The sequence below is a fragment of the Theropithecus gelada genome, chromosome X (assembly GCF_003255815.1).
Source record: "Theropithecus gelada isolate Dixy chromosome X, Tgel_1.0, whole genome shotgun sequence".
NCBI lineage: Eukaryota > Metazoa > Chordata > Mammalia > Primates > Cercopithecidae > Theropithecus > Theropithecus gelada.
In genome coordinates this window covers 22,252,623-22,264,300 of record NC_037689.1, presented here as the reverse complement: position 1 = coordinate 22,264,300, position 11,678 = coordinate 22,252,623, and the positions used below count along the sequence as shown (strand labels likewise).

General features: G+C 53.7%; 1 protein-coding gene across 1 annotated transcript in view; it reads left to right on the top strand.

Moving 5' to 3' along the window:
* The first annotated feature begins 2,835 nt into the window (after positions 1 to 2,835).
* The window catches only part of PPP2R3B (protein phosphatase 2 regulatory subunit B''beta), a 41,163-nt gene continuing 32,320 nt past the window's right edge, over positions 2,836 to 11,678 (top strand). The window contains 1 exon segment of the mRNA XM_025372629.1: positions 2,836 to 3,672. Coding sequence (XP_025228414.1) covers positions 3,349 to 3,672 — 324 coding nt within the window. The 5' untranslated portion in view covers positions 2,836 to 3,348.

Genomic DNA, 11,678 nt, shown 5'->3' with positions numbered 1-11,678 from the left:
CGACTGATATCCAGAGCACGTCATGCAGGCGGTGAGTTTGCACTTCTGAGCAGCTGCAGGTGTGTGAACCTCACAACGTGGGGCCCCGTGGGCTGCAGAGGCTGTGGCCACACAGGAGACCCAGGCTCAGGTGGGTGAAGGGAGGAGCTGCTCTCCCTCTACAACCGTCATGGCTCCCACCTTCCTCACCCCCCAAGGAAGCTCCAGGATCTTCCTCTCTACTCTTCCCTCCTCGTTCTCGCTTTTTATTTTATTTTTACTTATTTTTTTGAGATGGAGTCTCACTCTGCTGCCCAGGCTGCAGTGCAGTGGCATGATGCCGGCTCACCGCAACCTCTGCCTCCCGGGTTCAAGCGATTTTCCTGCCTCAGCCTCCCAAGTAGCTAGGATGACGGGCACCCACCATCGTGCCCAAGTAATTTTTGTAGATACGGGGTTTCACCCTGTTGGTCAGGCTGGCCTCGAACTCCTGACCTCAGGCGTTCCCCCCGCACCTCCCAAAGTGCTGGGATGACAGGTGTGAGCCACCACGTCTGGTTGCTTTTTAAAATTTAATGTTTTTAGGGACGGAGTCTTTCACGCCTGCCTAGGCTGGAAAGCGGTGGTGAGATCTCGGCTCACTGAAGCCTCAACCTCCCAGACTCGATCAATTCTCTCACCTCAGCTTCCCGAGTAGCTGAGACCACAGGTGCACACGACGATGTCCAGCTAACTTTTACATTTTACATTTTCTCTAGAGATGGGGTCTTGCCATGTTGCCCAGGCTGGTCTTGACCTCCTGCGTTCGAACAATCCTCCTGCCTCAGCCTCCCAAAGTGCTGGGATGACAAGGCGTGAGCCACTGCACCCGGCCTGCCCTCACCGTTGTCTCCCCAGGACGATTCCGCTGGCCACCCAGCAGCCCTGCAAGACGGACAGACCCGAACGGGCAGGGCGTCCATCCTGCTGTAGGGCAGCTTGGATACTTGGAGCTGGCCACATCCCAGCAAGCTGTGCACACCTCAGGCCCTGCCAGCCTGGGGGCCCGACAGCACCTCTGTGTTCTCCCCCAGCAGAGCCTGCGCCGAGGCCCCAGCACAGACTGAAGGCACATTCTGTTTCTGCCCTGAGTTTATTTCTGTCCCGTTGGCCCTGGGCCTCGCCACTGCGCCCCAGGACCCTGGCAGATAAAGCTCTCTTGTGCTAGCGTTGAAAGGAACCCTTTCCCCTCACAACCGCAGTGATGCCTCACACAGGGACTCAATGAACACCACGCTTGTTCTTTGAAAAGACGCCTGTGTAGGAGACACACTCTAAACAGAGATCTGTATTAATATATCCACTGCCCCGCAGAAATCACGGCGTCGCACACACACACACACACACGTGTGCTTCCCGGTTCGTCAAAATAAGTTCACAGAATTCCTGCGTGATGCGGCTCTTCTGACCAAGAGCGCTCGGATTTTTATGTCCAGTCATGGCACACAACCTGAAATTGAAATCAGGACGGACGCAACACAAAACCATCGTTGATGAGTGACTGACGCCGGGCACGGTGGCTCACGCCTGGAATCCCAGGAGGCCAAGACAGAGGCAAAGGCAGGAGGAGGGCTTGAGGCCAGGAATGTGAGACCAGCTTGGGCAACAGAGCCAGACCTTCTCCCTATCAACAACAAAATTAAAAATTAGCCAGGCAAGGTGGCGTGTGCCTGTTGTCCCAGCTGCTTGGAAGGCTGAGGTTGGAGGATTCCTTGAGCCGGGAGATCAAGGCTGCACTGAGCTAAGATCGCAGCTTGGGTGACAGACCAAAACCCTGTCTCAAACGAACGAAAAGAGTTACTTAGGCCGGGCGTGGTGGCTCACGCCTGTCATCCCAGCACTTTGGGAGGCCGAGGCGTGTGGATCATTTGAGGTCAGGAGTGCGAGACCAGCCTGGCCAACGTGGTGAAACCCCATCTCTACCAAAAGCACAAAAAATTAGCCAAGCGTGGTGACGGGCACCTGTAATCCCAGCTGCTCGGGAGGCTGAGGCAGGAGGATCCCTTGAACCCAGGAGGCAGAGGTTGCAGTGAGCCGAGATCTCACCATTGCACTCCAGCCCGGGCGACAGAGCGAGGCTCCATCTCAATAAATAAATAAATAAATAAAACTTAAAAAAAGAGTTCCTTATTGAGTCCAGCTCGATTGATGCAGCTCAGAAGTAGGAGACCCTGGCTCATAAAAGACCTTGAATTTACTCTAAAAGGGTGCAAACCCAGCTGAAACCCTATTTTGAAAAAAACATTAATAAAAGGCGGGGGGGCAAGACGTAAAGGAAAGACGTGCATGTGTGCCACAGAAGATAATGCAATGTCTTTATGTTGTTGAAAGCACAAACAGACACAACCCGTGGGTCAAGTTATTTAAAGAACTAACGTCAGGTCCCCGGACGTAGACGATTTTTGCAATTTTCAAAGCATTGGACGCTCATCCCAGAACTCCAACGTTTACAGGGGTCCAACGCCTCCAACCTGTCTTTACTGTCTGATAAGCAAAGCTAACAGAAACGGGGCCCTTTGGCTCCCACGGAGCCCGTTATATTGAAAAGTTGCGTTTATTTTTCCCCCGCGCGCTCCCGCAGGCCGCACGCTCGCTCCCGAGCTCGGCGGGCGCGCACCCCGCATGCTCGCTCGTTCCCGGTGCCTCCCACTGCGCAGGCGCACTCCCGTCCCCCAGCCCCGCCCGCTCACACACCTTCCAGCCTCTGCCTCGCGCCCCGCGGGCAGGCACTGCGCATGCTCACCCGACCGGCCTCCCGAACGAAGCGCCTGCACCGCTACGCACGGCGCATGCTCCATGCGGAGGCTGCCCCTCCCCTCGCTCTGGCAGGCACGCATTGCGCATGCTCGCATCTCCGCCGCTCTAAGGCCGCCTCGCCGCCATGGGCCGCACCTCTGAAATCCCAAAACGCAGAAAGAGCTCGGGCGGGACGGCCGCCACAGCCCCTCCTCCGTCCTGACCGCAGCCGCCTGGCCCCCACCAAAGCCTCCTGCAAAGGCTCCGAGGGGCCGCGGTGCGCGCGGGGGCCAGCGGCGGCGTCGCCCGGTGATGACGTCGTCGCGATGACGCGGCGCAGTGACGTGACGCGGGCGCCGTTGTTTGGGACGCGCCCGTTTTGAAGCTGCCGTGAGCAGCGCCGGCCGGACCGCGCCCCCTCCTCGGTCTCCCCGCGCCCCGCGAGTCTGCGCAGTTCCCGAGGCGCGGGCCTTGTTCCCTGCGCCGCGCCCCCTCAACGGGCGGGGCTCGCATCCCCCGGGGCCGTCCGGGCCGGACCGAAGCCCCCGGGGCGGGGTGCGGGCGTCTCGGGGCGCCCCGGGCCCAGCCCCCGCCATGCCGCCCGGCAAGGTCCTGCAGCCGGTGCTGAAGATGAAGGTGGACGAGCTGTTCCTGTACTGGCTCAGCGAGGCCAGCACGCAGCGGATGCTGCAGGACTGCCTGCGCCGGATCAAGGCGCCCGGGCGGGACCTGCCGACCGCGGGGGACGGGGAGCCTCCCGGGGCCTGGCCCGCAGCCCCGCTCGCCGCCCCCAGACCCGGCGGGCTCGACCTCGCGGCAACCCCCGGCCCGGGCCCCGCGCTGCCCCTGGGCGCCGCCTCCAGCCCCAGGAACGCGCCCCACGCTCGAGGCACCCGTAGATCCGCAGGGACGAGAGTAGTAAGTGACTCTTCCTTCCGCTAACACCTGCGCAGGTGGCTCTGGAAGCATAGCGGACGCGTGGCTGCGCGGTGGAGGCAGGTGGGAGAGCGTCAGACCCCAAAACGGTTTCATCCTGAGTCTGTTCCCCGCCCCGACCCACCCCACACACACACACACACACACAGACCAGAAAGTTGCACCTGCTGAACATTCCGTCATTGACAGTTGTTAACCTAAATATCACACAATTTATAATGGTACAGAGGTTTTCTTCCTCTTTATTTTATTCTATTCTATTCCATTCTCTTTATTTTATTTTAATTTAATTTAATTGTATCGTGAGACGGAGTCTTGCTGTGTCGCCCGGGCTAATGGCCCGATCTCGGCTCACTGCAACCTCCGCCTCCCGGGTTCAAGCGATTCCCCTGCCTCAGCCTCCCGAGGAGCTGGGATGACAGGCGCCCGCCACGACCTCCGGCTCATTTTTGTATTTTTAGTAGAGATGGGATTTCACCATATTGGCCAGGCTGGTCTCGAACTCGTGACCTCAGGTGATCCGCCCGCCTCGGCCGCCCAAAGTGCTGGGATGACACGCGTGAGCCACTGCGCCCGGCCCCTTTTTTATTTATTTTATATGTTTTTGGAGACAGGCTCTTGTTCTGTCTTCTAGACTGGAGTGCAGTGGCACAAACAGCTGGACTTACTGCCTCAGCCTCCCCAGTAGCTGGGATTACAGGCGTGCACCATCACGCCAGGCTAATTTTTGTTTTTTTGGTTTTTTTTTTGCAGACAGGAGGTCTTGCTATGTTACCCAGAGTGCTCTGGAATTCCTGGGTCCAAGCAATCCTCCCGCCTCAGCCTCCAAAAAGCCCGCTGTATTTCTTAAACGTCATTTATTTCACAGAAGGTGATTATTCACTTCAGGTGAGAGGCACAGCCTCCGGCTAATGTGCTTGTAATCTCAGCTAAGCCGGGAGGCTGAGGCAGGAGAATCACTAGAAGCTGGGAGGCTGAGGCTGCACTCTAGCCTGGGCAACAGAGCAAGACTCCATCTCGGAAAAAAAAAACAAAACTAAACTAAAAGCAAGCACTTGGGGGAAAGAAAAGATGACACAGGAATTTATGCTGAGTGGGTTGGCCAAGTGTATATATGCAAGAAGTTACAGGAAGCGCTATGGATATTCAGCAAGGGTGTCCTGGCCCATGGGTATTGAACAAATATGCATGTGACCTACTCCCAAGTTGACCTTGCAGTGGAGACTTAACATTTAAATGCAGTATAGTTAGTCCCCCCCAGGTCAAAAGGTGAAGCAAGTTTGCAGCCCCAGTCTCTTTTCTTTTTGGGGGGGGGGGCGGAGTCTTGCCCTGTCGCCCAGGCTGGAGTGCAGTGGCACCATCTCGGCTCACTGCAAGCTCCGCCTCCCGGGTTCACGCCATTCTCCTGCCTCAGCCTCCCGAGTAGCTGGGACTACAGGCACCCACCGCCACCAAACCTGGCTATTTTTTTTGTATTTTTGGTAGAGATGGGATTTCACCTTGTTAGGATGATCTCAATCTCTTGACCTCGTGATCTGCCCACATCGGCCTCCCAAAGTGCTGGGATGACAGGCGTGAGCCACCGCGCCCGCCGACAGCAGTGTATTTTTAAAAATGCTTCCTGTCGTTTTACACTATGCAGTTTAAAGCAATAAAACATTGCTTCCAGATGTTTTAGACGCACATATGGCTGGTGCGTCTTGTGACCCGAGTATACGGTGGAAGCCTGAAATACTCATATTTGAAATGTTTTCCGCTGAACACCGGCCTCCCATCAGCAGCACTAATAAGCATGTCACGAAGTGATTATTTATGTAGCACCATAGTTTTGCAGCCCCAATGGACCAGCCTCTACTTGCTGAGGGAGAGGTGGGTGGCAATCCGAGGTGAGCTCCTTGGGTTCTAAATTCCTGGTGGTTCTCTGACGTGTTCTGATCCATCTAGAACGTTTTCCAAAAGTACGTGTCAATGAAAATGTGAACTAGAAATGGAGGCAGCTTGGAGACCGCCTGGCTCAGGCCCTCCCGATCCCGATCCAGGAGGGGACTCAGGGCCCCAGGACGCATCTCTTGAGCTCCGGCCCAATGCACTTTCCCGGTGAGCTGCAAAACCTGAGCACCTTAGGAAGTCTTGCCCACGTCCCTCATTTACTGAGGAAGTTGTATGTGAGGGGAGGACCAGGACTCAAGAAGCGTGCCCTCGTGATGATGGCTTCCCCTCCACGGCTTGCGTCCTCAGTGGGGTTGCCGATGAGCTGCCATTTTGTCATTAAACGTGTTGAATGACAGCCAGACACTAAGGTCAATGCTTGAATGTTGTGACTTCGCATGAATTCTCCTATGGCTGGGGGTATCGACGGAAGGTCAGGTCTGCGCAAACGAGGCCATCTGGGTGCATGGGAAAAGATGATATATTCTGTACATCGGGCAACAAGCCTGTAACAAGAGGAAATGAAGTTCCGAAGGTGTTCACAGCAGGGAGAGGTCGTTTCTGTCCTGGAGAGAGTTTTGAGGAGGAAGTGAGTAGCGGGACTTGGGAAATGCACTGAGTTTATTGGGTACGGGGGGACGGGACCAAGGGAGGCCGCTCCAGGAGAGATGACGGGCGGCACAGTGTGAAAATGAGACCAGGCACAGTCGCTCACGCCTGTAATCCTAGCACTTTGGGAGGCGGGTGGATCACCTGAGGTCAGGAGTTCAAGACCAGCCTGGCCAACACGGTGAAACCCCGTCTGTACCAAAAATACAAAAATTAGCCGGGCATGGTGGTGCGCACCTGTTATCCTAGCTCCTCGGGAGACTGAGGTAGGAGAATCACTTGAACCCGGGAGGCAGAGGTTACAGTGAGCCGACATTACACCACTGCACTCCGGCCTGGACAACAGAGAGAGACTCTGTCTCAAAAAAAAGAAAAAAAAAAAGAAAAAGGGTAAGATGTTCAGGTCGTGTTGAGCGACTGGAGTGGTCTAACGGGAGAGGCAGAAGGAAGGATGCGTGTGGATCATGGCGTGGCGGCCGGGGTGTGCAGGGGGCCGGATTCTGTGCTTAGGAGATGCCAAGAGTTTTCAGAAAGCGGTGACTGAGCTTGTCCGGGACCTCAAGTTTGCTTTAAACGTGTCTTCCTGTTTGGGACCTGTGGCTTACTTCACAAGTGAATAACTTAGAAGGATGTGTCCAGTAAGTGAATAACTTAGCAGGAGGTGTCTGTTCATTGGGACAAAAGGGATGAGGAAAAGATTTTCATAAATGAAACAGCTTTTTCTCACCACACAGGTACAAGATTGGGTATGAGCTATCGGGAGGGTTTGTTCTAGGTCCGTTGAACTCCCCCGGCAAGGGTGAAAGGGAAGGCATATGTCCGTTGTGAAAACATTACGTGGCGCATCCAAAGCGGACGTAACCAGCGCCGCCGTGGCTGTTTTACGTTATCTGCGCCTTCACCGTTACTGAGCAGAGAGATGGCACTGTGTGTTTGAAAGGGGTGCTTGCAACGGCTCCCTCCCATCTCTGGGGAAGAGAGACCCGTCGTACAAATTAGAAAATGTGAGCGTTGGCCGGGCGCAGTGGCTGAATCCCAGCCCTTTGGGAGGCCGAGGAGGGAGGATCCCTTGAGGCCAGGAGTTTGCGCCCAGCCTGGGCAACAGAGCGAGACTCCCCCGTGTCTATAAAATAATAAAATCAGCCAGGCATGGTGGTTCATGCCTGAAGTCCCAGCTGCTTGTGAGGCTGAGGCAGGAGGGTCCCAGGAGTTCGAGGCTGCAGTGAGCTATGTCTGTGCCACTGCACTCCCACCGGGGCAACAAAGTGAGACCCTGTCTCCAAAAAAAAAAAAAAGAAAAGGAAAGGAAATGGCAGTATCGATGGGCTGATGATGCAAGCCAGGGTGCTTCTGCTGGGGGCACCCTAAATGCACCTTTAAAGTAAGTTGTTACAAGGGGAAGTAAGAACTTCATGTCGATGACCTGCTTTTTTTTTTTTGAGGTGGAGTTTCGCTCTTGTCTCCCAGGCTGTGGTGCAATGTCACAGTCTCAGCTCCCTGTAACCGCCACCTGCTGCAGTTCAGATGATTCTCCGGCCTCAGCCTCCCAGGCAGCTGGGACTACAGACGCCCGCCACTACGCCCGGCTAATTCTTGTATTTTTAGTAGAGACGGGGTTTCACCATGTTGGCCAGGCTGGTCTCGAACTCCTGACCTCAGGTGACCCGCCTCGGCCTCCCAAAGTGCTGGGATGACAGGCGTGAGCCGCCGTGCCTGGCCGGATGAGCTGCTTTTTCTACTACCTCTAGAACTCACCATTGTGCATTCTACCCTCTGTAGAACTAAGCATCGTGCGTTCCGTCCCCTCTAGAATTCTCTTTTCTGCGTTCTGTCCCCTCTAGAACTCAGCATTATGTGTTCTGTCCTTCTCTGGAACTCAGCCTTGCGCGTTCTCTCCCCTCTAGAGCTCAGCATTCTGCGTTCTGTCCTTCTAGAACTCAGCGTTGTGTGTTCCCTCCCCTCTAGAACTCAGCGTTGTGCGTTCCCTCCCCTCTAGAACTCAGCGTTGTGCAATCTGTCCTGCTCTAGAACTCACCATTGTGCGTTCTGTCCCCTCTAGAACTCAGCATCGTGCGTTCTGTCCCCTCCTCCTCTAGAACTCAGCCTTGTGCGTTCCGTCCCCCTCTAGAACTCAGCGTCGTGTGTCTGAGACTGGACCTTGTGGTTGCATCCGTCTTGGTTCCTTTCGTACCTGTGTAGGGTTCTGTGGTGAGGATGGTCCACGGTGTATCCATTGAACATGGATGGCCATGTCAGTTGTTTCCTGTCTTTGTGCATTAGGAGTCAGGCTGTTGTGAACATGCACGTGTGGGTTCGTGTGGATGGATGATCTCACTCCTCTTGGGTAAATGCCTCGGTGTGGAATTGCTGGCTTGTATGGTAAGCGTAAGTTTAAAGAAACTTAGCAACAAAAAAGCTTGAAGGAGGCCCGTTCTCTTCCAAAGTGGTTTTCCCATCTCACGTTTCCACCCGCCACGTGGGAGGCTGCTCCCCCAGCTCTTCCACACTCACCAACCCTCGATGCTGCTGGCCTTTGTAATTTCAGCCATTCCGATGAATGTGTGACCGTTTCTCTTGTTTGTTTCTTTGACTCGGAGTCTCGCTCTGTTGTCGGGCTGGTGTGCAGTGGCGTGATCGTAGCTCACTGCAGCCTTCACCTCAGCCTTCTGAAAACCGGGACCACAGGTATGTGCCACCACGTCCGGCCACTTTTATAATTTTTGTAGAGATGGGGTCTTGCTGTGTTGCCCAGGCGGGTCTCAAACTCCTGGGCTCGAGGGATCCTCCCACCTCGGCCTCCCAAAGTGCTGGGATGACAGGCGAGGGCAAGGACACCCGGCCAGCAGGGCACGGTTTCGATGGCATTTCCCTGTGGCCTGGTGACGCCGAGGGATTTTCAGGTGCTTATTTTCCATTCATGTGGTTTCCGCCGTGAAGCACCTGTTCAGATCGTTTGTGTGCTTTTTAAATCGGGTTATGTTTTCACTGAGTTGCGAGAGCTCTTTGCGTAAAACTGTGGGCGACTCCTTGGTAAGGTAATGTGGTTTGTGCGTATTTCTCTCGAGTCCGGCTTGCTTTTTGTTTTCTTCAGTGTCTTTCAAAGAGCAGAAGTGTGTAGTTTTCCAGCTTTTTTATGACTCTTATTTTTTGTGTCTTATTACAAACTGTTTGTATAGCCCAAGGTGTCAAACATTTTCTATTTGTCTTCAGAAAGCTTCGTGGTTTTAGGTTTGCGTTTCGGCCTGTGATCCAGTTCAGGTCAGTTTTTCTGCGTGGTATGAGGTGAGGTATGGGGGGACCCCCAGCACCGTATGTCGAAGACTCTTTTTCCCCCATGGAATTGTGTTGTTGGAAGTCAGTTGAGGACGTACATCTGGGTTCGTTACTATGTTCATCCCGTTGCTGTATGTGCACACCCTCACCTTCATGGCCCTTTCCAGATTAGTGTAACTTTCCAGCAAATTTTGAAAGCCGGTAGTATGAGTCCAAGCCTGTTCTTTAAAAGTCGCTTTCCAGCAAGAAAAGCCTGTTGGAATTTTGATTGGGATTGCTTTGAATCTGTGGATCAATTTCGGTTCATTGACACCTTAACAATATTTTCCAATCCATGAACAAAGGACTTTCCGTTTATTCGGGTTTTGTTCAGCTACGTTGTATAGTTTCCCAGGTACACATCTTGCACTTCCTTGATTAAATTTCTATCCGTTTATTTAGTTCTTCTCTAATTTCTGGAAGCTACTCAGTAGTTTTGGTATCCACCTAACCCGTGATTTTTATCAGACCGGCTGCCTGCATTCTAGAACGTTAGAATGGGGTATTTGGAGATAAACATGTGTGCGTGTGCATCACACACACAGGTGCATACACACAAACACACACACAGGTGCATACACACACACATACACAGGTGCGTACACATAGGTGCATATACACACACAGATGCATACACACAAACACACACAGGTGCATACACACAAACACACACAGGTACATACACACACAGGTGCATACACACACATACACAGTTGTGTACAAACACATACACAGGTGTGTACACACAGACATACACAGGTGCGTACACACATACACACATACACAGGTGCGTACACACAGACACACATACACAGGTGTGTACACACATACACACATACACAGGTGCGTACACACAGACACACACAGGTGCATACACACACACATACACAGGTGCGTACACACAGACATACACAGGTGCGTATACACAAACACACACACACAGGTGCGTACACACATATACATAAGTGCATACACACAGGTGCATACACACACAGGTGCATACACACAAACATATACAGGTGCATACGCACACATTTTAATGTTTCATTAGAAGTTCTTAACAAACATGTCATAAGACAGGAAAGAACCCTCAGGACAGGAGCTCAGGGTTTCTGAAGGTTTCGTACGGGAGCCGTGAGCTTGCCCAGGGACCGTAGCTTTTGTATCAGGTGTGTGCCTGTCTGCGTTCAGTTCTTACTGCCTTCACAACAATGACCTATTCACGGTTTCATAGTCGGCACCGATGAGAGTCTCATCATGAGGAGGAAGGTAGGTGTTCAGAACCCTTCTTGTAACCTTCGAGAATCTGCAACCATGGAAACTGTGTAAGGAGCCTCGTCCCTCCCTCCTCTTGTGTTGACAGAGAGAACCGTGCCGTTTCCTGAGATGAGGTGGACAGGTTTTGAATCCGCCGGAGCCTGTCCTCTCAGGGCCTTTGAAACAGGGAGGAAGCCGCGCTCTGCAGACGGCACCTGCCGGGGGTGAGGACAGAATTCTGAGCCATCTTCATGTCCCACGGGTTTGCCTGTTTCTAGCTATGCTGTTAGCTTTGGATGTTCAGAAAAACATTTTCTCACAAAGGGCAGGTTGCCTTCGTAAGCCTTTTACATCTAGGATTTCACAAAAGCCCTTGTGTTTGCTCATGGAAGACACATTTTTATTCTAAAACGAGCCATCGGAACAAATGTGTGTTTAGTGAGAATGAAAAGTGAAGAGATTTCTACGAAAATTTTGCATAAAGGTCTTCTGGGCATTTTAGGAGCATTAGAGGTTGGTGGTACGATTGTGTCCGCACGGGAGAAGGACAGTGGAGATTCGGGTGCCGTGAGGGCCTTCGTTGGCCCAGATGGCAGTGCTGTCTCGTCAGCGTAGGAGTGTGGGGGACACAGGCTGAAAACGGGCCTCACCGATTCCACGCTGGCCTGTGGTGCACACACACGTGTGTGAGAGCCGGTCCCTGCACACAGTCGTGTATACACAGCCGCATGGTGGCCCCACTGGGTGTGGACGGCCCATCCCTGCACACAGTCGTGTATAGACAGCCCCGGGGCGGCCCCGCCGGGTGTGGACGGCCCGTCCCTGCACACAGTCGTGTATACACAGCCGCATGGCGGCCCCACTGGGTGTGGACGGCCCGT